We start from the raw sequence: 24,204 nt of genomic DNA, 5'->3' as shown, positions 1-24,204 counted from the left end.
TTTCTCAACAGCTCTGAGCCTGGTTGTCTGTAGGCAGAGTGCAAATGAACCACTCAGTGCCACGGCAAGAGGTGAGTTCAGAGTATCAAGGGTTCAGCTCCATTTTCCTTGAGGTCCCATTGAGGTCTCAAAAGTCAAAGGTCACCCTGAAAGGTAGATGCCAGCAGTTGGGTCTAGAGGAGTGGATCTTGGGGGTCTGCCTTTCCAGATGCTCAAGGGTATTCTCCTTCAGTGAACAGTGACGTAGCTCCGTCCTGGCTGTCCCCTGGGAGGAATGCAGGGTTGCCACATGCTCCCACAGGACTTTCTGAGGTTGTCCAGGGAATGGGGAAATATAGGCCCACAAGCTTGAGGGTGGAGTCCAGTACCTTCTTGCCCTGCAAGTCAGCAATGAAATAGGGGTGAAGTCAGAACTAGGGGCGTGCTGGGGAGAATGAGACATCGGTTGAGGGTTTAGACCCAGGTCTAGGAAGCTGGGGAAGCAGGGCTTCTCCCCCACGCCCCAGTGAAATGCAGACCAAGTCAATGCCTCAGGGGTAGCTAGCAGAATAGATCTCCCAGTCAGAGGCTGGGGAGGTGCACAGGGTGGGTGGGGCAGAATGTCGCTGGCTGCAAGGGAGCGGAATCTGTCCACCTGGAGGGAGAGGTTGCATCCTCGCAGGCAGTTGCTGGTGTCGGGAGTCTTTCGGAACAGGTACCGAGCTGGGGAGCAGGTGGAAAGGAGATGGGGTCGGGGGCGGATTGAGGAGAACCCTCTGGTAGAGATTGGGAAGGGGGAAGGAGGGAAGGGAGAAGGAAGAAACTGAAGAGGGTGGTGGGGGAAGATGGAGTGGGGGAGGAAAAAGTAAAAAGCTAGGAAGTAAGTGGAGAATGAGAGGAAAGAAAACGGAGGGTAAGGAGAAAGGCAGGAGAAAGATGGAGAAAAAACAAAGGCGGAGCGAAAGCAAGGTGGAGAAGCGACTGGGACGCGCGCGCGGAGGGGGGAGAGAGAGAGAAAGGGAGAGAGGGAGAGTGAAGAAGAGAGAGAGAGTGAGGAGGGAGAGAGAGAGAGAGAGAGAGAGAGAGAGAGAGAGAGAGAGAGAGAGAGAGAGAGAGAGAGAGAGAGAGAGAAGCTCAGGCCGAGCCGGCGCGGGGCAGCAGAGGGCGCGGCGGCAGAGCTGAACGCGGCGCGGGACGCGCGTGGGGCGCAGCGGGCGGAGCGCGTCCGGAGCCCCGGAGCCCCACGCGCCCGCAGCCTGGCGGACAACTGTTGCGGCGGCGCGCGTGGGCAGCCCCGCGCCCCTGCAGGCGGCTCCCGCGGGCGCCGGCTCCCGGCTGCATAGCGAGGAGCGACCGGCGCGAGCACGAGGTGAGCGGGGCTGCGGGGTCCACGCAGTGCTGCGGAGCGCGGGCGGGACGGCGTCGGGGGAGCCGGAGCAGGGGGAGGTGGTGGTCGCCAGGACTGGGCGACAGCGGGGAACAACAGCGGGGCCGGGCTGGGACTCGCCGCGGAGCGCGGACGGCTGGGGAGCCAGTGCGCGTGAGGCAGGGCGCTGGAGCCGTGCTGGGAGACGCTTGGCTGCCCTGGGTTCCCGTTCGGCGACATCGGGAACCCCGAGGCTCAGCTGCCGCCGCCTCCCAGGGCCGGATCCATAGTGATCCCGCGCCCGGGGCTGGGTGGCCCGGCGGCGGCCTCCGAGAAGCTCATTAGCGCCAGCTGTTGTCATAGCAACGAGACCCCAGCGTCTTCGGGTTCTATTTATTCTAATTATTATTATCATTATTAGTATTAGTATTTCTTATCCAGCCAGAGGGGGAAATAAAGGAAAGGGGGGCAGCGCATCCTGGCGCCTCCAACTGTTCTCCTTGGAAGGAGCAGCGCCGACTGCCTGATGGGCCAAGCAGAGTCTGGTTCTTGACAGGGTCCCCCAGGCTAGGGTCCCCGGGTGGGTGCTGAAGTGGGTGCTTATTGCCCCAGTCGGACCCCTGGGGCCATAGAGGGACCAGGAACCGGAGTTACATAATTTGTCTCCAGAGTATTTACATGTAAGCATCCTTGCCCCCCCACCCCCACGACTTTTCTGTGTTTTCTGATGCCCTGAGCTTAGTGGGTGCTCCTGCCAGGGAACCCCAGCCTGGCATAGGAAGAGAAAAGTGCTTTGCGTGGGAAACTAGAGGTACCTCTCTTGAGGCTGTGTGACCTTGAGCAGGGCTCTCAACTCCTCTGAACCGGTTTCCTCACCTCTCAGATAGAAGGGGGGTGGTTCCCATCAGCAGAGGCTGCTGTAACCCGGAGCGTAGCGAGAAAGCAAGCCCGGTGAAGTTGCTATGGGCTGTGTGACCCCAGGCGGGTTTCTCAGGATGCTAAGATAGATGCCTTGGCCACTGACACTTTGAGACTCTGTGACTGCAAGTTGGGCTCCACCCAGAGTGAGGCAACCCAGAACTTCCCCCCTCTGTCCCTTTGTTCTCTTGCTTGATTTCAACTGCCCGAAGGTGTCTGGGAACCTTTGAGATTGTCTACCCCTGACCGCTGAGGGAGCTGATTGGAAATGTCCTTTGGAACCAGAATTCGAAACCAGACTTTGGTCCCTGGTATCAACTCAGGCTGGTCAGGGCTGTCCAGAACCTAGGTTTTCCCCTTATGCTGAGACCTCCCTAGGACTATCTTTCTTTCCTCTACACAGGGCTGCCTGCTGGGCCTCTGTCCTGGTAGAGGAAGAATCTGGAACAGAGCTGGATAGAAAGTTCTGTTACCCAACAGCCCTTGAGCCTCCAGGCTCGAGCTAAGCCAAAAGCATCCGATCAGGATTTCTTTTTAAATTTTGTTTTAGTTTAGGTTTTTGTTTGTTTATTTGTTTGTTTTGCTGAAACATGGTTTCACGTTGTAACACAGGATGGCCTAGAACTCATGATGTAGCTCAGGATCGGGTCAAACTCACTGCGATCATCCTGTTTCAGCTTCAAAAGGGTGGGTTTGCACCAGCAGGAGCCACCACTGCTGGCCAGTCAGGGGGTGGGGGTGGGGGTGAGGTGGGGGGATGATAGGGTTACCTTCACAGTCACTCTGAGTTCTTGTGCTGATTCAGGTTTCTGTCAGGGTGGGCACAAAACTGGGAGACTGGGAGTGGGGGGGGCATGCTTCTGGGGCATCCTGCTGTCCTGGGCCATTCAGCTTGGAGCTTGTCGGGCAACTGGGCAGGAAGGAGGGGCACGACTGGGGTTGGGAGCATTTTTGCTTGCTCAGCCTTTTATGGAGGCGAGAGAAAAGAAAGCGGTTGGGACCTGTCCAAGAGGAAAGCAGCTGAAGGCCACTCCCCATCACCTGTCATCCATCTGTCCATCCACTGCTCCTGCCCTGTCCTGCTTTAGTGGCCCCGTGCAGTGCCTGGGACTTGGTGGCTCTGGAGAAAGCAGCTGAGGAGAGGCCCTGCTGAGCCATTTGATCGTGGGGCACAAGAGGTGGGCACACGGGAGAGGGTAGGGCTTCGAAAGTTGTGGATCCGTTAGAAGGGAGATAAACTAACTCTCCACAGCAAAGTTGCAGACATCGCGGAGGGGACAGTCCCTCGTTGGCCAGGCAGGGCTGGGAGGCTACACTACGGGATCAGGAGGTGGCTCAGGAGGGCCCTAGCAACCGACAACTGTATCTTAAGTCTAGGGATGGAGATAGGGCGTAGGGGGTGGTCAGTGAAGAAAGAAGCTCCCTAGTTCGCAAAACTCCCACAGAGGAGCACAGAGGAGAGGTTCCCAGAGGAAGGGCCGCGTCCGTCTAGCACAAATGTAGCCGTTGGCCGGCCCCACTCCTGCTGCCTGGGGCCTGGCTTCTGGGGGGAAGGTGGCAGGTGGACTCTAGGCCTGGCTGTGTCAGCTGCCGGTGTCTGCAGGAAGGGACTTCACTGACACAGACTCTAAGCTGTGCCCGCAGTGATGGGATTCCATGAGGCTGGCCTGAGGCAGCACACAGGACTATTGTTCAGAGCAAAGCCCAGCCTTGTGCCTGGAGTCTTACGGACTCTTACCTTAGCCGTCAAGGGTACCTTTGCTGGTTCTTCTGTAGAAATGGGAAGACCTGTCTTGGGAGAGGCTGCTAATAAGAGCTCAGCGTGCAGCCTGCTACTGAGGACAGGTCTGGAACTCAGCCTTTGACTCTCTGGGAGAGAAAGGAGTTGGCTCTGCAGACGCTGTGTGACCACTGGGGATTTGGGGAGCGTGCTCTGGGCATCTTCTTGCCAGTATTATCCTCTTGGTTTTCCTCAGGATGGTCTTAGAATATGGCTCTTCTTGTGCTGGAAGATATTATCTTCCTGTACTCCTCCTCTGTTAATTCACCCTCCATTGATATGGCAATCTCTAGGCATTGTGGGGACTTATTTCTCAGTCACTGTCCTATACGGTGGGTTCTAGAAGCTCAGCGGCAGGGGTGAGTGAGGAGGTTGTCCTGCCTGTTCTGGGTCACACCTCCTTGGTGCGTTGTGTGCCCCCTGCACTGTAGGTGCTCCTCATAGGCCTGGTGGATGAGGTCCTGTCTCTTTCTTCTCCTTCCCTTTCTGCCCTTCCCTCCTTCCAGCAAGCTCATCATGTTCCAGGGGGCCGCTTTTAAATGATACCTCCTTGGGATGGTGGCGGGAATCTTGGGCCTACTCAGACTTACCCCTAAGAAACTCCATCTAGAAACAGGGCCAGATCCTCATTCAGCAGTGGCTATCTGAACAGACCATTTCCAACTGGGCCCTGGCTGTCCCAGCTGTCCGGGTCCTGTTGATGTTACCTCCATAGACACACTCCTCAGCTCACTCCCTTCCTTTGAGGATATTCAGTGACTGTCTCTGGGTGTCTTGACTTAGCCTATCCCTGGCAGGTTGGAGACACATGCCTTTGGAGAGTACTAGACAACACTGACAATTGAAGCTGGTGAACCCTGCCCTCCATAGCTTATATTAAAGATAGGTAGATGTGGACATTGGAACTCTGAGAGGACAGGAGATGTCCCCAGGAGGTCCTTGAGGGCCAAGGTTATCTAGCTGGAGATGGTGGATGTCACTCAGAGCCTGGGGGAGGGCTGTAGATGCCTCATAAAGTATGAACTTTCACTGCAACCACCCCACCCTCCAGGCTACCTCCTGAGAGTCACCTCTGGAATCCCTTTTCTGTCCAGGGGAACACTCATCCATCTGTAATTTAAAGTAAGCCTCCGTGAATAGGGCATACAGGTTACCACGTGCCAAGCACCCAGCTCTCACCTTCCTGTGGGAGGCACTGAGCGCCCCTTAGCTCCCTGCACAGCTGCTGACCTCACCAGACATGGGTACACACACCTTGGAGACTAGAGAAAGACTCCTCACACGTTTCAGATGACGCCTGTTTTAAGTTCTATGAGCCTGGGAGAGAAAAAAATTATTTTTGTTGTTCACACATCCATGGAAAACAAGACCAATCATGGTCTCTTAAAAGCCAGGTCTCTAATCTGCTTATTCCTTCCTGGTGGCCTCTTAGGAACAGGGAGAGGAGAGGCTGGAGGAGGGACATAGCTGCCCTGGCAGAGTGCCCTGCTCTGAAAGCGGGCCTGGGAAAGTTCAACTCCTGTGCCAGGTCCCGAAGCTCCTGGATGAACGAGGGGCTCAGGATAAAATGTCATTTTCTTAGACATCAGCACAAATTAAAGGCAGAGCCCTCCCAGCATCTCGTTGGCGCTACCAGGCGTGCTTCAGCGGTGATGGGGACTGCTTCACAGAGGCTTGTGGGAAACCTGCAGCTGGAACCCAGCTGAGAACAAGCATAGTTAGCGTCCATTCACTCCCGGCTCCCAGAGCACCTTGCAAGCCTTTCGCTCAGAGCCAGGCTCAGAGCGGCAGAGAGAATTTGACCCACTTGCCTGGCTGTGCTGCGTAGACTGGAGGCAGGAGAACAGAGGTACCTGAGGGGGGCCGGGAGGACTGTTGGAGATGGGAGCTTTGGCTGGTGTCTTGAAGGGTGTGCAGGAGTGAAAGGCAGAGTGTGCAGGCAGAGGAAGCGAAGGACATTTCTGGAAGGAATGCTGTATGTCCCACAGAGACCTGGCCCTAAAGTGACATCTTCAGGCTTGAATACATTCCTTTGTCACAATCTAGCCTGACATGTGTCTTTTTCCTAGACCTTTGTGCCCATTGTCAACTGTCACCTTCAGACAGCCTGAAGCAGATCTCTGATTCTCTAAGGAGAGCTGAATCCTGAAAGCAAGAGAGGGAAGGTGGCCAGTTATAGTCAGTCCGGCGTGACCCTGGACTGAGTGGGCTCTGTAAGGGTTGGGGGCAGCATACAGGCTGTTGTTGAAACTCATTACTAAACTGAAAAGCTCCAGACCCTGGCTCTAGAGCCCTCCTTCCTGGGCTGTGGCAGGACCTGGGGCTTTAGGATGTGGGGTCTGAGGCTGCCTGAGTCCCACTCTCTGCACACCTGGAAACAGGCTGATGGAGCCTTTGTGAAATGGCAGACAGGTTGGCATCCTCGATCAACCCCACCCCCCACCCCACCCCCTGTCAGCACAGCAGGACACCCCCATCAACTTGTTTGTTCCACTGTGGTGTTTAGATAGTTCAGGCTTCTAAGAGCAGGTCCTGGATGTGACATTACTGGGTGTAACTGCCTGGAATTGGAGCCCTTTTGGGACTGAGCCCAGCTGCTGTGCTGGGGCCTGTCACCAAGGCAACGAGCCTGGGAGTCACAGAGGCTGTACTGGGCTCTATTCTGGACAAGTGTCTCTTTTGCATGCCGCTCGTTGGGGGATCTTGGGTAAGTTATGTGGCCCTGCAGCCTCAGTTTCCTCTTCTGAAAAATGGGTGACTGTTTAGAATGCATTGGTTGTTGCCTTCAGTGCCCAGCCAGAGCTTTCAGAAGCCCCATTCTGTGATGTAAAGCAGTTGCTCTGTTGCCATGGCTGCCTCAGCATTGAGGAGACCCGGAAGAAGCAACCCATGGTGCCTGGACCCCCACGACAGGGGCATCCACAATGATAACTGGAATGTCATGGAAGGATATTGAAGCCCAGCATCATCCCTGTCCCAGCACAGTGTCAACTGCCCAGCGTGGGGGTTGGGGGTGGGTGAAGAGGCAGTGAGGGACTGTGACTCTCTTCCAGCCCCACCCCTGCTAGCCAGCCAAGGGCCTTGTGCTTTATTCTGAGCTTCAGTGTCTTCAAAGTCTGGTGGGTCTGGATAAGCATGGTGACAACTGTCACACGCATGCAGAGAGGGTGGAGGCAGGGACTGTAGCATTCTGAGTACCCCACCAGTTCCATTGGTGGCTCATCTGCCCCACCCCACCTCTGACTCTCTCCGACCCTCAGTTTCCTTGTCTTAGGGGGTCTTGTGGGATTTAGATGAGTCTGGTCTATAGTAAATGCTCAGTGCACACTGTCATAGGATGACATAAATACCACAGAAGCCAGGGCAGGGCTAGCCTTCTTTATTCTGGGTGGAGAAGCCTTCTGCTTCTACTTAGACCCAGCAGGTTGGATAGGTTTGCTCTGACTGAAGGGAGACAGGGATGGCCAAGTGAATGGGTGGATGGATGGATGGATGGATGGATAGATGGATGGATGGATGGATAAATGAATGAATCATGGCAGGAGAAGCTCTACAGCTTCATGTCAAGGCAGCCCAAGGAAACTTCAAAGAGCTAGTGCAGAGAGGCGGCACACTCTGTGGTTTCTCCCTGTCATGATTTGTTCACTGGGTTGGTGATCCAGCTTGGGGCCAGGTCCCTTGGCATCCCAGAGTTTGGTCCTACAGCTGGGCAGAGCAACACTCGGCTTGAACTTACTTCCTCCCCATTGCCTTGGAGTGGGTCTGACTCTTTTCTCCCCATCATGCAAGAGGCAGCCTTGTGCTATCTTTGCTCAGAGTCCTGGGAGCAGAAACTGTGTTTGAAGGGCACCTGTCACCTGCAAGGGAACAAAATCAGAGGAGGAGCCTGGGCTCGGAGCTGCAGCAATGGGGGCAGGGGAGGCTTGAGAAAATCATGGCACAGCTGTGGGGACCACACAGCCCTCAATGCCAGTTCTGTTCAAGAGCCCAGGGGACAGAACAGCGACGGGATGGCAGAAACCAGGGATGCTGAAAGCCATCCACAGGGCTGGGCAGGTTAGCTAGCTACCCTGGGGCCCAATGGCTGGGAGAGCCCCTTCCTGACCACAGCCCTATTCTGCCACTCTGCAAGCAGTAGGTCCCAGCAGAGGGGCTTTCTAAAGCAGGACTCAGAGCCCAGCCAGTTTCCCCCGTCTGCCTGCAGGAGAATGCTTTGGTCAGCTAGCAAGAAAAGGAGAATGGTCTCTGCCCTGAGCCCAGCCCTCAGAATGCTGATGCTCTTTCACCTCTCTACCTCAGTTTCCTTCTCTGTAAAGTGGGTCCACATCAGACTGCTGAAGGTGCAGGGTCCATTTATTACCTCCTATTATCTAAATGCTTGGGACAACAAGACAGGGTAACAAGCCCTGAGGAAAGACAGACCTGTATGAGAGACATGGAACCCCATTCTAGGGGTTCTGGCTTTTCTGGGGTGTCTGACAAATGAGGAAGGGTGGTAACTCTGAAGCCTGGTTTCAATGACTAGAGGCAGGACAGGGAAGCAGAACTGGGAGGGCCAGTTGTCCCATGTGGCATGGGTTCTTCTGATCTGACTGACCTCTAGGGCTTATCCAACAAAGTCAGAGCCTCTGGTGCAGATGGGAAAGTTACCTTCCCTACCCTAGGATGTGACTCTTTGTGAGGAAACTCCCAAATGTTGGGCATGACAGATATGGAGCAACTCTGTCTAGCAGAGCTGGGGGCATCAAGGAGGCCTGCCTGGAAGAGTTGCAACCCAGGTGCTGGTAAGGCTAGAGAGGCAAATGGAGCACCAGTGAAGCATTGAGGAGTGAACTGGAGACTCTCTTAACACTGTGACCTGTCTACCCCTGAGCATCCATGGAAAGCTGATTGGAGGTACAGGCCATGGAACTCCTACCCCACCCATGCAGCACGGAGCTCTATTTTTACCCTGGAGACTTAGAATGACACGAATACCCCTACCACCCACTGTTGTGCCCAGAGCAGACATTACTAATCAACCCATCCTAGCAGAACAGGTGATTCAGTCCTCTGTGCAATATGGTCTTGTTAGTCCCTAAGAAGGCACATATCTACCTTGCTTGCTATGGGCACTGGGACCACAGTGCTGGCATGGTTCATTGTGTCTGTGGCTCAGCCCCACACCTACAGTACTCTCCTGGACAAGTGAGTTGGAGGGTGTGGCTCCATGGCCCCAGGCTTGGAGGGTCCTGTCCTTCCTAGGGCAACAGAGATAGCCCACTAGCGACATTAATGTCATTATGGAGCCCTAGGTAAGGGTTACCTTGTGGAATGCAGAGCCTTTCCTTCTGGAACTGGTCCCTCACCTGTCACCTGCAGGTTTCAGGTCCCAGGGTGAGCCCAGACAGCCTTGGGTATCCATCTAAACCCTGGCTAACAGAGGAGGGGGAGAATGTCACCTGGAGAGAGACCAGCCAAAGGCGTGTGACTTTTCTCCTGAAATCCAAACAATCGGACAATCTGTTCGGGATCGATTTAGAAGCGGCAGAGTGAAAAAAAAAAAAAACCCAGCAAATACAGTGTGAAAGCTATTTTCTCTCCCTCCGGCACGGCTGGGAAGCGGCTGGGCTGGAGTTTATTTGTAACCTGGCCAAGGCTAGCCAGGCCTCTCCCCTCCCCGTTGCCCACTCATGCCCCCCTGCCCACAGCTGCCTCCTCTACACCCACTTCCAGCTGGACACCTGGGGGGGCTCTCTGAGTGACATCAGCCTGTTTCAACCTTGGGAAGTCAACACTGGCAGAGACCACAGAGACAGCCATGGGCCTTGTGTTCCCCAGACACCTGGTGGGGGTAGCTCCCAGAAAAAGCACGTCCCCTGCCCCTCCACTGACCCAAGGCCCTGCACACCAGGGCCTCAGGATGGCACAAGATCCCAGGGACTAGTCTGGCACGTTCCCCCAGGCCCTGGGCTGGGCACATGTAGTAGCTGTTCAGTAAATGGTTCTAATCTGAATGGTGGGTAGAAGGGCAAGGGGAGGGAAAGAAAGACAAAAGCTGAGGCTTTGATTCAAGCATCTGCTTCTGGTCACACTGTTCCTGGTAGAGGGTGGCACTGAAGCCAGGTGGGTCTCCAGTGCCTCACCTCTGGAGCCAAGAGGCAGGCCTTGAAGTTTTAGAGCCTCCATGTTGATGACCAATCCCCTTCCCCGCCCCCAATCCCCAGGTTATGTGGGGCATTCCATTCTTTATTACCCAATAGCTGGAATCTGAGCCACAAGCTAATTAAAGTGACCAAAGAGCCAGAAAGTTGACACTGAGACCAAGGGGTCTCAAGGGCTGTTGGGAGCTGCTGTCTGCAGGTGTCTATAGGCACTTCTGGGCAATGGGAACACTAGTGGTTTAAATGTTCCTGCTCTTTCTTTGTTCTCAGGGATGGGAGGGGACTTCTGGTGAGTAAAGCTGGTTGGTTTGGGGACACAGGGACTAAGTTAATCTCCCCTAAACCCCATCTTTTTTTTTAAAAAAAAGCCCAAAGCCAAGAGCCAAGGCTCAGAAAGATTCTGGACTGTGGAGATCAGACAGGCTTAGGTCTAAGTTCCAGGAGCTCAGCTGCTGTGTGACCTTAGGCAAGCAGGCCTGTCTCTCTGGGCTTAGTTTTCTCTTCTGAAAACTGAGAACGGGGCCCTACTTTAGAATATTTAAGGTGCCAAGCCAAGGTTTAGGGAGCTGGGCACACAGTAGGTGCTCAGGGCTGTCTTTCCCTCCTGGTTCCACTGTTAACTGGTCCCACTGGAAGCAGTTAAACCTCTGCCTCACTCTAAGGATTCTAGTCTCTGGGACAAGAAGGTGTTTCCCCAGACAGTAGGATTAATGTAAGACCACAGGAAGCTTTTGGGCCCTGAGTATCTGAGTTCCTACCTTGAGCCACTCAGGTGTCACATGAACGGGGGCTGGACTTGCTAGAGACAGTGTAGAGACACCCAGTGCCCAGAAGTCTGAGATGTGGCTCCAGTTCTCACCTGCCACAAGTGATCTGCTACAGGGTGTGTGGCCCCTAAAAGTGGTGGTGTCTCAGACCAGGCCTGTGGCCTCCTCTGAGGCTCATGAGTGGCCCCGGCTACTCCTTGCTTTCCTTGAGCACACAGAGGCCCAGCAGAGAGAGAGACAATCCTGAGATCAAAATCCACCTTCAAGCCTTCCCGCATCAGGCCAAAACTGGCACCCTACTTAAAGAGTAAGTCATGTGTGCAGGGTCATTCCTCCCAGATTGGCTTCACTTTGTCTTCAATGGTTGTAGCCGTGGCCACCCTCTGCAGGCATGCCCTCCACCCCAAATCCCCTGTTGCTGAGTCTCCTTGTTTTTTTTTTTTTTTTTTTTTTTTTTTTTTTTTTTTTTTTTTTTTTTTTTTTTGCAGAACAAGCTTTTTCACAAAAGCCTCTGATCTTACCTCCCTGGTGGAAGGAAGTTCTGAGCTCACAGTCTCCCAAAGCGATGCTAATTAGACTTCCAAAATGTTTATTGTTTACCCGAACATCAACCATCAACCGAGACCACAAGACCACAAGACGGGAGCAATTTCCTCTCCATAACCAGACCCTTTCCAGTTGGGAAAGGGCAAACTTCCTAGGGTGGACCAGGGGGACCTGTTTCCCTCTGAGTGTGCATGATAGGCCTCTGTCCCCCAGACCCCCACCCAGGGTGTGAGCCTCCAAGGTAAACTTCTTAGTTTGCTCCCTATCGCTGTGATAAAATATGGAGCTGAACCAATGGGAAATGCTTTTTTTTTTTGGTTCACACACCCTACCAAAGTCACACTCCATCACTGAGGGAGGTCAAGGCAGGAACCTGGAAAACAGAAACGGAAGCAGAGGCCGTGGAGGAACGGTGCTTATTGGCTTATTCTTCATGACTTGTTTTCTTATATAGCCCAAGACTACCTGCCCAGGGGAGGTACTGCACACTGTGAGCTGGGGGCTCCCCCATCAATCACCATTCCAGAAAATTCACCACAGACATGCCCACAGGCCAGTCTGATGGAAGCCTTCTTTCAGCTGATGGTCCTAGATAACTCTAGCTTGTGTGAAGTTGATGAAAATCCTAGGGTGAGTCCCCCACACACAAATAAACTAGGTGAGTGTCCCCAAAGCTGTGTGGGTTGTTGAATGGCCCCTTCTTGATTGCCTCTTGGCATCTTAGTTGGTGGTGGGAAGGACGGGCCCAGTGCCCTCAGAGAAATGCTGTATTGATGGTCTTGCCCTAGTGTGATTAGATCTCTTGTCTCCATTGGAGGTGCAGGGTTGGGGCTGAGGAGACAGTGAAGGAGGAGTTTGTAGCTGAATTTGAATCTGACCTAGGAGGAAGCACAGACAGGAGAAGAAAGCCCTTGGGAGCTGGGTATCTCCCACTTCTAGGTGAGACAATCAGATGTTTGGTGTGGTCCTCAGGGAAGCTCTCAACTAGAACCAGTGACTCCAGCCATGCCTGGGTAAGGAGACACGGGGGTCCCAGGTGTAGGCTCAGACAGGACACTTGGGTCTTAGCTGGTGTTTCTTTGGGGGTCATAAATGGGGGTGTCTTTTACCTACCCTATAGCCCCTCCCTCAGCCCAGTAACTCATCCTGGGTTGAGAGGCAGGACAGGGAGGTAGCAGTCTGAGATAGAAGCGTTTGGGGGTTGGACTGATGAGAAATTCTTTTGAGGGCTTTGATGCATTTGGGGTTCCAAGGACTGCAGAGTTGCAAGCCAGCAGGGAGAGACTGTTGCCTGCTCAGATCTGGCCCAGTAAGAGCTTACATGTGCTCACCAAGGGGATCAAGAGCCACTCCTTGTAGCCTTTGGAAGTACCTGGTCCTCTCCATGCCCAGCTATGCCTCTGAGAAACCATCCTGGATGACAGTTAATGAGAACAGGTAGGCTGGCCCACTGAGGCCCTGTCATAGGTAATTCCTGAAGCCACTGCCACCATTGAGAGGAGCATTCAAGTCTTGCCTAGCTCATGGTGGCCGTTTTGCTGCCATTTTTGGAAGCTGTGCATGGGGACTCATTAATTTCAGCCACGGACTAGGTTGGGGGCAGATGTGTGAGTGGCCACAGTCCTCCAGGTCAGCTAAGAGACTGTGACTGTGACTGTCAGGGGCTCTGCCACCTCTGCAATAGTCCTATTTGCATAAATCTGAACTTGATTGGCCTAGAGGCATTTACTTTATCATAGATGACAAGCCTCTGGTTGGGACAGCAGCCTCTGTCAATTGGCCGCCTTGGAGACTTGGTTTGTTACAGTTGGCATTGTTGATCTCCCTTTCCCTGGATTCAGTGTGCTCCCGCCAGGGTACTCCAGCCTAGGGCAGCTTAACCCTGTAGACACTGGGAACAGTTAGCAAGTATCCAGGTTCTTAGGCAGAATGGGACAACCCAGAGCCTACACTTCCAACCAGCTCCCAGGAGAAGGGGCCTTGCTGGGCCAGGGGTAGCCTGGGGACTTGCAAGCTTGGGCTAACTGTTTGTGTTAATAAAACTTTATTGAATACAGCACCTGCCTTTCACCAGCTCTGTCTACAGCCACTTCTTGACTACAGCACTGACAGAGACCTAGGTGACCCACCCTCTATAGGAAGTTGCCCAGCCTCTGATTAGACCATCAGTGTTGGAGCTATAGCAGGTCTAGGAACAGTGATGTTGCCTTCCTGATCCATCCCTCATTATCTAACAGCCACACTCCTGGTACTGTGATCATTCATATCTGGGGAACTGCTGTCCATACTGTAACAAAACACCTGAGACAATCAACTTAAAACAAGGAAAGGTTGTTTGGACTCATCACTTTGGACTATCAGCTCATGGTCAGTGGCCTTTTTGCTTTGGGCCTCTGGTAAGGCAGAGCATCATGGCAGGAATGTATGGTAGAGGAAATTCCTTTACTTTCTGACTGGAACAAAAGACAGTAAGAAGAAGAAGGGCTGGGGTCTCATGCCCTTTCACTCATGTCCCCACTAGGCCCTACCTCTTAACTACCACCTCCCAATAGTGCCAAACAAGAGAAAAATCCTCAGCACATAGACATTAAACTATGGGACCCAAGCACCATCCCATTAGACAGATGGAAACACAGAGGCTGCGAGAGGCTCCTCATTTGCCCAAGGTTCCAAGCTGGTAAGCCATGCTCATTGGCATCCATGGCATACTTCCCTTGCCCCAGAGCAGCAGCCAGCCAGCTGGCCAGTCACTCTCATCTCTTGACAGTCTGGATCCAAACAAAAGCCTCTGCTAGGACTAGTTGCCCCCCCCCCCCCCCCCCACTTCAGACAGGTCTTAGAATGACCTATGTGGTCTCCCTATGGACGTGGGCAAGGCATGTGATCCGGCACCAGTAAGGGCTATTCTCACCCTCCTTCTAACAATCTGCAGAACTGGATTTCTGCTCCCAGCATCTGTCCAGGTATCCACCCCCGTGAGCTGTGAATTCATGGAAGGCCAAGAAGAAGACCAGAACACGGGCTTCTCCCTTCCCCTGAGCTAAGAGGGACTATTTACAGAGGAAGGAGTGAGCTCCCAAGAGGCCAAGTATTCCTTGGCCATTCACTCCACTATCTAACAGCCACACTCCTGGTACTGTGATCATTCATATCTGGGGAACTGCTGTCCATACTGTAACAAAACACCTGAGACAATCAACTTAAAACAAGGAAAGGTTGTTTGGACTCATCACTTTGGACCATCAGCTCATGGTCAGTGGCCTTTTTGCTTTGGGCCTCTGGTAAGGCAGAGCATCATGGCAGGAGTGTATGGCCGCATAAGAGGTGACCTGGGCTCTCAGAGTGGAATCGCCCATGTTAGACCAAAACACTGAGATACAAAGGTATTTGTTACTTTTGGCCTCCAGACATGGAGTCCCTGACCAAAGAGTCTCCCAAAGGACAGGGTTCTGGGGTTCCCTTGAAGGAGGCTGGGGATCACTAGGAAACAAGTCCTTCTTGGGACAAGAGCATCCGAGCCCGGCCCCCAGGAAGCACAACCTCAGTGAGGAGGTTCCAGTGTCCCATGTGCCTGCCTGAGGAGGCATGATCATTTATATTTTATTTTTAAGCTTGAGTGTATGCATGCGCGTGCACATGTGTGTGTGTGTGTGTGTGTGTGTGTGTAGCTATGTAGTCAGAGTTCAACATTGGTGTTTCCCTCAATTGCTTTTCCATCTTAAGTTTTGAGACTGGGGTGGCAATGGGGGTGTCATTTGCTAACTCAGCCTGGTGCTCACCAATTCAGCTGTCTGCTGAGCTCCAGGGGTTCTCCCATCTCTCCCTCCTCAGTGTCAGGGTGACAGGCGCCCGCCATTGTACTTAGCTTTTTACACAGGTGCTGGGGATCCAAAATCGGGTCCTTGTGTTCATGTGCGTGACAAAGCACTTTACCCACTGAGCTATCTCCCCAACCCCCCTTCTGGTTTTTATGTAGGGATTTTCTCTACTGCTATTTTATTTGAGGGACCTAGACCATGGAATTAGAGCTATTGCTGCCCTTGCTTCTAGCGCTTTCCTACCTAAATCCATGTGTTGGCCTTGATAGATACCCATTTGTTGTTGGTCAGTGATAGAGCAAATATCCCTGTCAGTCTTCACCAGGGCCAGCTGCCAGAGCCCCCCATCCTCCCCGGTGGGCCTTGTCACAGCCGGATGTATTCCGATACATCTAAAAGATCTACATTTTAGAGCTCTCTTCAGCCTTGTACAAGAGCGTCGATCTGAATTCGGTGTGGGGAATGTAAGTGTCTCCTTTGGCTTAGCCCAGCTGGGGTGGTCTGGGATGTTCAGTGTGACCATGCTTTGCTTTGAGGAGGTGCCTGCCTTTGACCATCTCGAGACACAGTTTGATCTCTTGGCCTTTGGTCTATTTCCAGGTCTCTTTCTTATAAACAGTGCTACTGTGAGACCATTCTAGAACCTGGTGCCCCTGAACCAGTGGGGCCTCTGCTCAGCCAAGGAGGGGGTGATAGCCATACCTGGGGTCTGGGTGGGTAGAGGGGGAAGGACCCAGGATGTGATACAGTGAGCCTCCCTGACAGGCTCCTCCTGGTACTCTTTGCTCGGCTGGCATGCAACTGGTTTCTGTGTGGCTCTAAATCTGACGAGGGGGAAGAAGAAGATACTAAAAGGCGTATCAACTTTGTATCACCATGGTCCTCAGAAGGCAGTAACAAAAGCAGCCGGGTGGCCTGAGTCCAGACAGGCAAAGGGACTCACCCAGAGCAGCACAGCTAAGAAATGGCGGAACTGAGAGTTGAACCTGTGTTCAGACTCCAAGCTCAGAGCCCTTCCCTCTCCTTGTCAGCCACTTAGGTTTGGGTCTCAGCTTTGTCACAAGCTAACTGGGTATAACCCGCCCCCCCCCCAGACCCTGTGCTCCCGCTGTACACTGAGGATCAGCACAGCACCCCATCCTTAAGGATGATGTCACCTGCCAGCCCCTACCACAAGGTTGTCACATGGGTGCCCTACATGGCACCCAGCCCTCTGGGCTGCCACGGTCCATCTGGATTATGGCTAGATAAGGACACACAGACCCATGTGTGCTGCCTGCCAAGATGGATAAAAAAGGTTTATCTCTGGCCTGGCTCAGAAGGGTGGATTCCAGGGGCAGCGGGAGGGAGCTGGCCTCCTTTATGGCCTGGCTCTTAATGCCACCCAGAAGCTGCAGTGCAGGCTGCTGTAGGAATGCCAGCCCAGGGCAGGCAGGGGAGCTGAGCCACACAAATCCAGTCTAGGAGATGTTGTGGGGGGAGGGGGCAGGCAGAAACAGAGTTGACATGTAAACTGGGATGCAGGGGCCAGGGTTGTCCTGGACCTGAAGTATCTCAAAGAGCAGGAAAGGGTGGCTCTCCCTGCAGAGAGGACAATATACAAGCCCCTCAGGCTTGGCTATGTCCTTGCTGTGTGACTTTGGGCTTGTGCTGACCCTCTCTGTGCCTCAGTGTCCTTATAGCAAGGCTCTAGAATGGAAGGTGATGGGAAGAGAGAAAGCTAGGTGAGAGACCAGAGTCTGGTACATGCTAGAGCTGCAGGCCTGAGGCAGGGGTAAGTTGAATGCTCTATAAACCAGCAGGACATGATTCAACCCTGAGCAGCGGGCTGGAGGGTGAGAGATAACAGTCATTATGGAGTCAACCAGTGATAACTGACTGCCTAGGGTGCCAGACATCTCTCTTGGCTCCAGAGACATCTGTCCTTATTGCTGATGCTGAAGGTTCTTTTTTTTTTTTTCCTGCATGCCTCAGGGCAGTGAGGGTATAGGAGGGGTCCATACAATGGTACCCTAACTCCTATCTGTCTCCTCTTAGCCAAGACTTAGGGGGTTCACATGTGGGCTGAGCCACAGCTAAAAGGCCTCAGAACCCCAGCACAGCTGGGGCATTTCACAGGGCTGCTCACCTGAGAACTGACTCTCACTGGGAGCTGATAAGGCCCCGTGGGACGGTGAGCCCAGAGTCTGGCCTCTGTAGAGTATAGTGAGGGGTCACCGGTGACATGTTCCTAGCCTCTGCATCCCTGGGAGCAGACGGAGTCCTTTCAGCACACGAAAGGTGGGTGTGGTGGCAGGCTGGCAGACTGGAAGCCTCTTTTGCCTATACAAGGCCTGACCCAGCCTCTTGCCTTTGTTGGGGTTTAGGGGCTGATGGTGACTGGAGAGCCAGGAGAGAGACCAACGGCTGCAGGGAGATTGCAGGCAGTATATACAGGTGTTTCTGGCCCCCTGCCTTACAGAACTCTGCAAACAGGGAAAGTCTTATGGAAGTTTCCAGAAGAAGGTAAAGACAGTTGGGGTTGTTAGTGGGAGCCTGGGTGTTCAGGGGTAGAAGCCCTGTGGGGAAGCATAGGCAGCTTATGGCCTGTCTGTGTCCTAGCTCTGCCACACCTTTCTTTGTGACTTTGAGCTTGTGCTGACCCTCTCTCAGCCTCAATGCCTTGGTGGTAAGAGCCTAACATGGAGGGTACCTGGGAAGAGAGAGCCAGGTGAGAGACCAGGGCCTGGTGTGTGCCAAAAGCTATAGGTCTGAGGTGGGGTAAGTTGAATGCTTTGTGGACCAGCCCAACATGGTGATGGTTTGGGGGTGTGTGGGGGGGCGGGGGAGAATCAAGTTCTGACCCAGACTTCCTAATTTCTGGACAATCCTCTATTTCTGGAAAGTTGACCACCTTTAGAAGCCCTGACCCTGATGACAAGTGGCTTTAGACACATGCACTGTTCCATGTGGTCCCCTCCCTACCCAGTGTCCAGGGATGGCTTTCTCTTTCTCTGTGCACAGCCAGTAGGCCAGCCAGGGTTGCTAGGCAGAAGCTGCCCCAGGGGGCAGTGGGCCATACCCACCTCCTGCCTCAGAACATTTGCACAACTGGGCTCACTGCTGGCCATGTACCCCAGCATACAGACTCAGTCTCCTCTGGGCTGATTCTGGCCTGCTTACCTACCAGACCTCAGCTTTCAACCTAGACCAATCTGGACCTTCCCTCTGCTGTCAAGATTCCTGTTTAGCCCCACTGCAGATTTCTGGTATCCAGGCTAGTCTCACACGCTGTGTGAAGGAGTGAATTAGTGAATGAATGAACCAGTCAATCATTGCCTCATCTCCTCCTTAGTCCTTCTTACATCTATTAGGATGGGTGGGCTGCCCCACTGTGAGAGGAAACAGGCTCAGGGCCATAGCTCCTCTCCCTGGTGAAGCCCCCTGACACTGAGGAGGTCTTGGGAGAGAAACCAGACCACGCTCCAATAGGCAGTGGGTGTGCCTACCTTTCCCCCTGCCTATCTCTATAAGGGACATCCCTCAAGTCACACCTTTTCCAGACAGCCTGGGCTTCCTGATGCTGGTCCCCTCCTCTAAACAGCCAATTGCTGGGAGGCCTGAGGCAGAGGCTGGCCATACTGAAAAGGCCAAGGGTGATCTCAGCCAGAATCTTCTTTTACCTGGGGCAGAGGGATAGTGAAGTACAATGGGGAGCTGGTGGTGGCCCCCAAAGAGAAGAGCACCAGAGGCCTGCAGCAGGCCTGGAAAGCCACAGTTATCTGTCGCCATACTGCCTGCCTTCCTCAGGCCTTAGTTTCCTCTCCTATGAAATGGGATGACTGGCAGTGGGGACCTGCCTTAAACATCTAGCAAGTGGCATGCACAGAACCTCTGATGGGTGGAGCGTGGGGAGCCTCTGGAAGGGGCAGCCCTGCTTGGGCTCAGAACTTGAATCCTCCAGAGCCTGGTTGGCTGTGAGGTAGGGAGCAGTCACTGAGGGAAAGGAACCTTAAATGGGGATAAAATCATCTCTGGAAGGGAGGGCCTAGGGAGACCAGAGGCAGTAACACTGCATTCTTCCCCAGTTAGACCCAAGTGTTCAGAGCCTTCACCTCTCCCTCACCTGACAGGGGCTCCTAGGGAAGATGGCTTCATACACATTGGGGCTCTGGGCCCTATGCCTGCCCCATCACTCCAAGCCAAGTAGCTCGGCAGAAGGAGCTAGCCATTCTCACCATGCCTCTGTTTGGCCTCTCTTTTCTATCTAGAAGTTTCTAAAGCTTTGCCAATGTCCAGGCTGAGTGTCAGCAGGGTTCCTACTCTGCAGGGGTGGGGGGTGGGGCGATGTTTAGTGCCTACCCTGTGCAAAATATATAGGTGTGTTAAGAATCTGGGAGACTGCCAGCCTAGGAAACCTATCACCAGCAAGCGTAGTAAAACATAACAGGGCTGAGGAAGGGCTGAGCAAAGCTGGGCAGGGAGTGCCATCTATGACTGGCATGGCCGGCACACCTTTGATAGGACAAGGAACCTCTCAGGACCTAATCATTGCCTTTGGGAGCAGCTCCACCTGTGAGCTCAGAGCCACGGCTGATGCGTCTGCTGCCCTGCTAGCTACAGCCCTTCGGTCTAGCCTCACTGTGATTCTCAAGGTGGATGGCATGGGTCCAGTCACACACCAGGAAACAGACCAGTGAAGCAACTTGTGCCACCTCACCTAGCTAGTTCAGTGCCCAGGTATTCAGTGCCGCCGAATCAGCGTGAGTCCCTCTGTAGTTGGGGCTGAACAGCCTCAGTCAGCATTTATGGTGCACCACCCTACAGGTCTGGCACATCCCTAGGCCTCTCTGAGTTCTGAATTGTGATTCTCATAAAAGGAGATTGGGCTGGATGATGGTACACCCCCTTAATCCCAGCACTTGGGAGGCAGAGGCAGAAGCAGAACTCTGCGAGTTCAAGGCCAGCCTGGTCTACAGGGTGAATTTCAGGAACAGCCAGGGATACATAAAGAAACCCTGTGTATGGTTGGGGGAGGAGAAGATGACCTCAACCAACTTATCATGAGTTTATACCTACTATGGGCCACACTCGCTGCCCCACAGGCAAAGAACCAAAGCAAACTGATCTCAAACAGGATGAACTGGACTGGCACCAACAGTGACAGACACACAGTAGCTGTCCTAGGGGCTAACCTGCCCCTCCCACTGAGGACCATGTATCCTGGTGGCAACTGGGTAGGTCACTTCTCCTGGCCCTTCCCCTATTCATACTCTGGCTAACACTGTGAGGGAGTGCACCATTTGTCTTCCTACTACCTGAACCAGATCAGAGGCACATGCTTTGATCTGCCTTCAAACACTCAGTGACATGTCCCAAGTCCCAGGTACATGCTGTCCTAAAAAACAAAACTCTCGCACCTGACATCAGGCTGACTGCTGGGAATTTGAGTGACAACTGTCCCTGGTGACACATATACACAAGGCTGTGAGCGGGCTATTGGGCATGGGGTATACATACACACGCCTCTGGGTTGTTTTGGGGGTGGGTGCATGCATGAGTGCATGTTTCTTAGCTGTATATATGCCAAGGAGACATGAGGGCGTATATGCTTTCTTGACGTCTGTGTCTGAATGCATGTGGGCCTCACCCTGTCAGCCGGCTCTGCAGCCTCACGCCCCGGTTTCTGGTGTATAGACCCAGGCTTGACACTTTTCTCCTGCCATGTTATTCCCTCTACGTGTACACAGGCCCTGGCACAGACAAGGATGGTGAGCCAAGGTAATGGGAAGATGCTGAGTCCTGTGCTAACACAGATGGGTCCTGTCAGCTGCCACCTGTGATCCCTGTTTGTGGTTCCTCTGTTCCCCTGTTTATGTCTGGCTCTAGCACTGCTGCCCACAAGGAGACCTTGGAAACCTTGGAGGGCCTTGGCCTGGTGGGATTATTTATATGAACACTAACGCCACTGCTGTGTCACTATTAGTGCTGTCCAAGTTTAGTCACTAGCTCATCACATGACTGACGTAAGGCCTGTCCCTACCAGGCCCTTCATCCGTGGCCATGAGACCTTGTCTATCAGGTTTGCTTAACTCCCTATGGCAGCTCATAGGATACCATGGCTACTTCAGAGGCAAGATGACGTTGACCTGTGCCACATATGCAGATCTGATAGGGACGTCCCAGATGGTTCAGAAGAGAGTGACTGGGCATGGCAGGCTAGGACACAGGCAAGACTCTGGACCTCCCTGAGGCCACTTGGAACCCAGAAAGCAGAGCAGTCCATCCTCTCCATGGCTCTCGGCTTCTTCCTATACTTTGAGGACTGGAGTTGACCGGGGACTTGTCCTTGTGGCTCCTGTCTGCATAGAAGACCTCTGACCCCTCACTTCGCTCTCAAGACAGAACACAAGCCACATGAGCCACACAGCCCCTGCCCAGACTGAGCATCTGGACAGTTAGGGTGGGCACCATTTTGGGAGGCCCTTGAGGGGTGAGAAAGGAAGGAAAGCTGTAAGTGGGCTCCACCCTTTGAGCCTCTAGACTTGGCTGAAGGGTGGGGGGGGGGTGGCCTGGGATTGGGAGCTAGCAGGGGAGACACGGGCCCTGAAGACAGAAATCTATGCAGCAGGTAGTATGGGTGGTTAGGCAGAGTCAAGGCCCCAGTATGAAGCAAGGCCTTGATTTCTAAAGTGGGTGAGTGGTCTGGCGTGCTCTGTGGGATGGGGACCGTGGCTGCCTGGGAGCTGCGTTGGTGGGTGGCACTTATGTTGAGAGCTAAAGGCAAGGACCGGACTGCAGCTGCATGTGAGGGCTTGATGCTTTGGGGAGAATCTTGGGGTAGCACCGTGATCCTGTGAGTTTGCACAGTTTCACTCTTTGCCCTAGGGCACATAAGACTGAAGGTGGCTCTCCCAGTCACCAGAGATGTGGTTACAAGAGGTGGCAAGGCCAGAAAGTAGCCCCAGGCAGAGTGGCTGGCCTTGAGGACTCCACCCACAAGTCTGTCTAACCTCTGCCTCTCTAGAACATCGGGATACCCTGCTCCTGCCCAGCAAGCTGTTGTCAGGACTAAAGACAGGCAGCAGGGGGTCACTGAAGTTGCTGAGTGTCCAGGCCATTGATGAGGCCCTCCAGTATCTCCCTCAGGTCCTGCTGTCCCTTGCTCAGCATGCCCCTGCCGCGGCGAGCCCTGCTGATGGGAAAACAGATCCATTCTTGGCGGTGGGGTCTCATCTGTCTCACCAAGGTCTGTTTCTCTTCACGTGCCCTTCTTCCTCCCCTCCCGGCCTCGCCAAATTCAGTGTTTAAAAATAACCCTGAACTCTGAGAGCAGCAGTCCCCAGCTGACCCACAGAGAGGGTGGGCTGTGGCGGTGCGTGCCGACCATGGTCCTGGACCCTGTCAAACCTCAGTCACTCTCAAATACTCAGGTCTTACTGTTGGTGACGGAGCTAACATCTTAGGCAGTTGACCATTTTTTCCAAAGTGCTGGAACACACAGGGAGAAATCTCAGACGAGCCTACGCCTTGCGCTCCCAGGGAGACCTCTTGAGCCTCCACGCTATTTTGGCACTTGGAGGTAGAATGTTCTTCGCCTCCTGCCTCGGGGCTGAGTGTCTGTGTGCGACTGGGCAACTCGCTCTACCTCTCTGAGCCTCTGCTTCCTCTCTGATGAACTGGTCTGTGGGTATTGGGTTAGTGTGGACATTAGCCAAGGTAATATAGTTGTGTGCAGAGTAGAGCATGTTCCATGAAGACCCAGCCAGCATAAGACAGCCACCTCTAGGGGTGTCACAGTCCTCAGAGGCAAGACAGATCTCTTTCCGTCCTTGTCCCTCTTGTCCCTCTTCAGTGCAGTGAACTCCAACAGGTGTCACTTTCTGCATGTCCCGGATCGGAACTTCTGACTATGATGCTCCCTCCTGACCAGGGATGACAATCCTGGTAGACTTCTCTGAGGCCACACCCAGATGAGGGTTGAGCGCTCGGTTGAACCATGGAGCTGAAAACCATTGAGACCTTTGAAGGCTGGGTCACTGTCAGACTCAGTCACAGGGTCACTTACTATGGGCAGGACCTGCTGGACCACAGGGTGAAGTGTACACAGCTGGGCCTGGGGATGGCCTCATGCCACTGTTCCAGAGATGCCTGCAGATATGAGGCTGGGATCCTGTAGGGCCAGGATTCCCACAGGCCTGGGAACCCTAAGCTAAGCCCCCTGCTTGGGCCCTGCAGTCAGGCCCTACCCCAGGACCCTTCTGGCCTGACAGAGGAACCCAGGAATGAACCCTCTAAAGTCCAGCTTTGGACACCAGGAACCCTTGGACAGTAACTTCTACCTCAGTGTACTTGGCACTAAACCCAGGGTCTGGTGTATCCTCAAAGTGCTGGGATACACAAGTGTAAGTCTCAGAGGAAGCCAGTGGCATGCATTCCACAGAAAGCCTCACAGGCCATGGGTGCTGTTTCACTCTGGGAGGTAGAGTGTGTTCTAAGTCCATTTTGCCTCCTGTTTCTGTGGCCAGCAGAGGGAGGAGAGCCTAGCAGGGGAGTAATTGGTGTCAGGAAGAGATGGGGTCTCATGGGTCTAGGTTGAGGGGCAAGCTGAAATAAGGGCAGACTTCCTGGAGGGGGCTGTACTTCTGTGACCCCCAAGATAGCAGGATTCACCCCAGTGTGAACGATAGCCTCAACATCAGCCAATACACTGGGCCTTCTCAGGGGCTGGAAACTGACCAGAGAGGGCTGAGGTGGATACCTCGGGCTCAAGCCTAGAAGCTCTGAGATTCAGTGCCCTCCAACCACCCTTCCGTACAGAGACAGAAGTGGAGCAGCCCTGCCTCTCTCATGCCTGGAGGCAGGGCTGGGAATCTGGCAGCCTCTGGAGGCCTCACCTTCCCTGCTT

General features: G+C 53.7%; 1 protein-coding gene across 5 annotated transcripts in view; it reads left to right on the top strand.

Moving 5' to 3' along the window:
• Positions 1-352: 352 nt before the first annotated feature.
• The window catches only part of Shisal1 (shisa like 1), a 67,792-nt gene continuing 43,940 nt past the window's right edge, over positions 353-24,204 (top strand). The window contains exon 1 of one of the 5 annotated variants that reach the window (XM_034517343.2): positions 353-694. Coding sequence is in view for 1 of the 5 variants with exons in the window: in XM_076911780.1 (XP_076767895.1) it covers positions 17,690-17,822 (133 nt within the window). In the remaining 4 variants the exon portion in view is untranslated. Of the gene's footprint in view, positions 695-1,245; positions 1,349-3,418; positions 3,442-5,524; positions 5,893-17,688; positions 17,823-24,204 lie in introns of those variants that run through there. The other 4 variants (XM_034517345.2, XM_076911781.1, XM_034517342.2 and 1 more) reach the window with 4 other exon arrangements.

This window comes from Arvicanthis niloticus, chromosome 13 (assembly GCF_011762505.2).
Source record: "Arvicanthis niloticus isolate mArvNil1 chromosome 13, mArvNil1.pat.X, whole genome shotgun sequence".
Taxonomy (NCBI): Eukaryota; Metazoa; Chordata; class Mammalia; order Rodentia; family Muridae; genus Arvicanthis; species Arvicanthis niloticus.
Note: the sequence above shows the minus strand (reverse complement) of the source record. Positions and strands in the feature narration are given on the sequence as shown.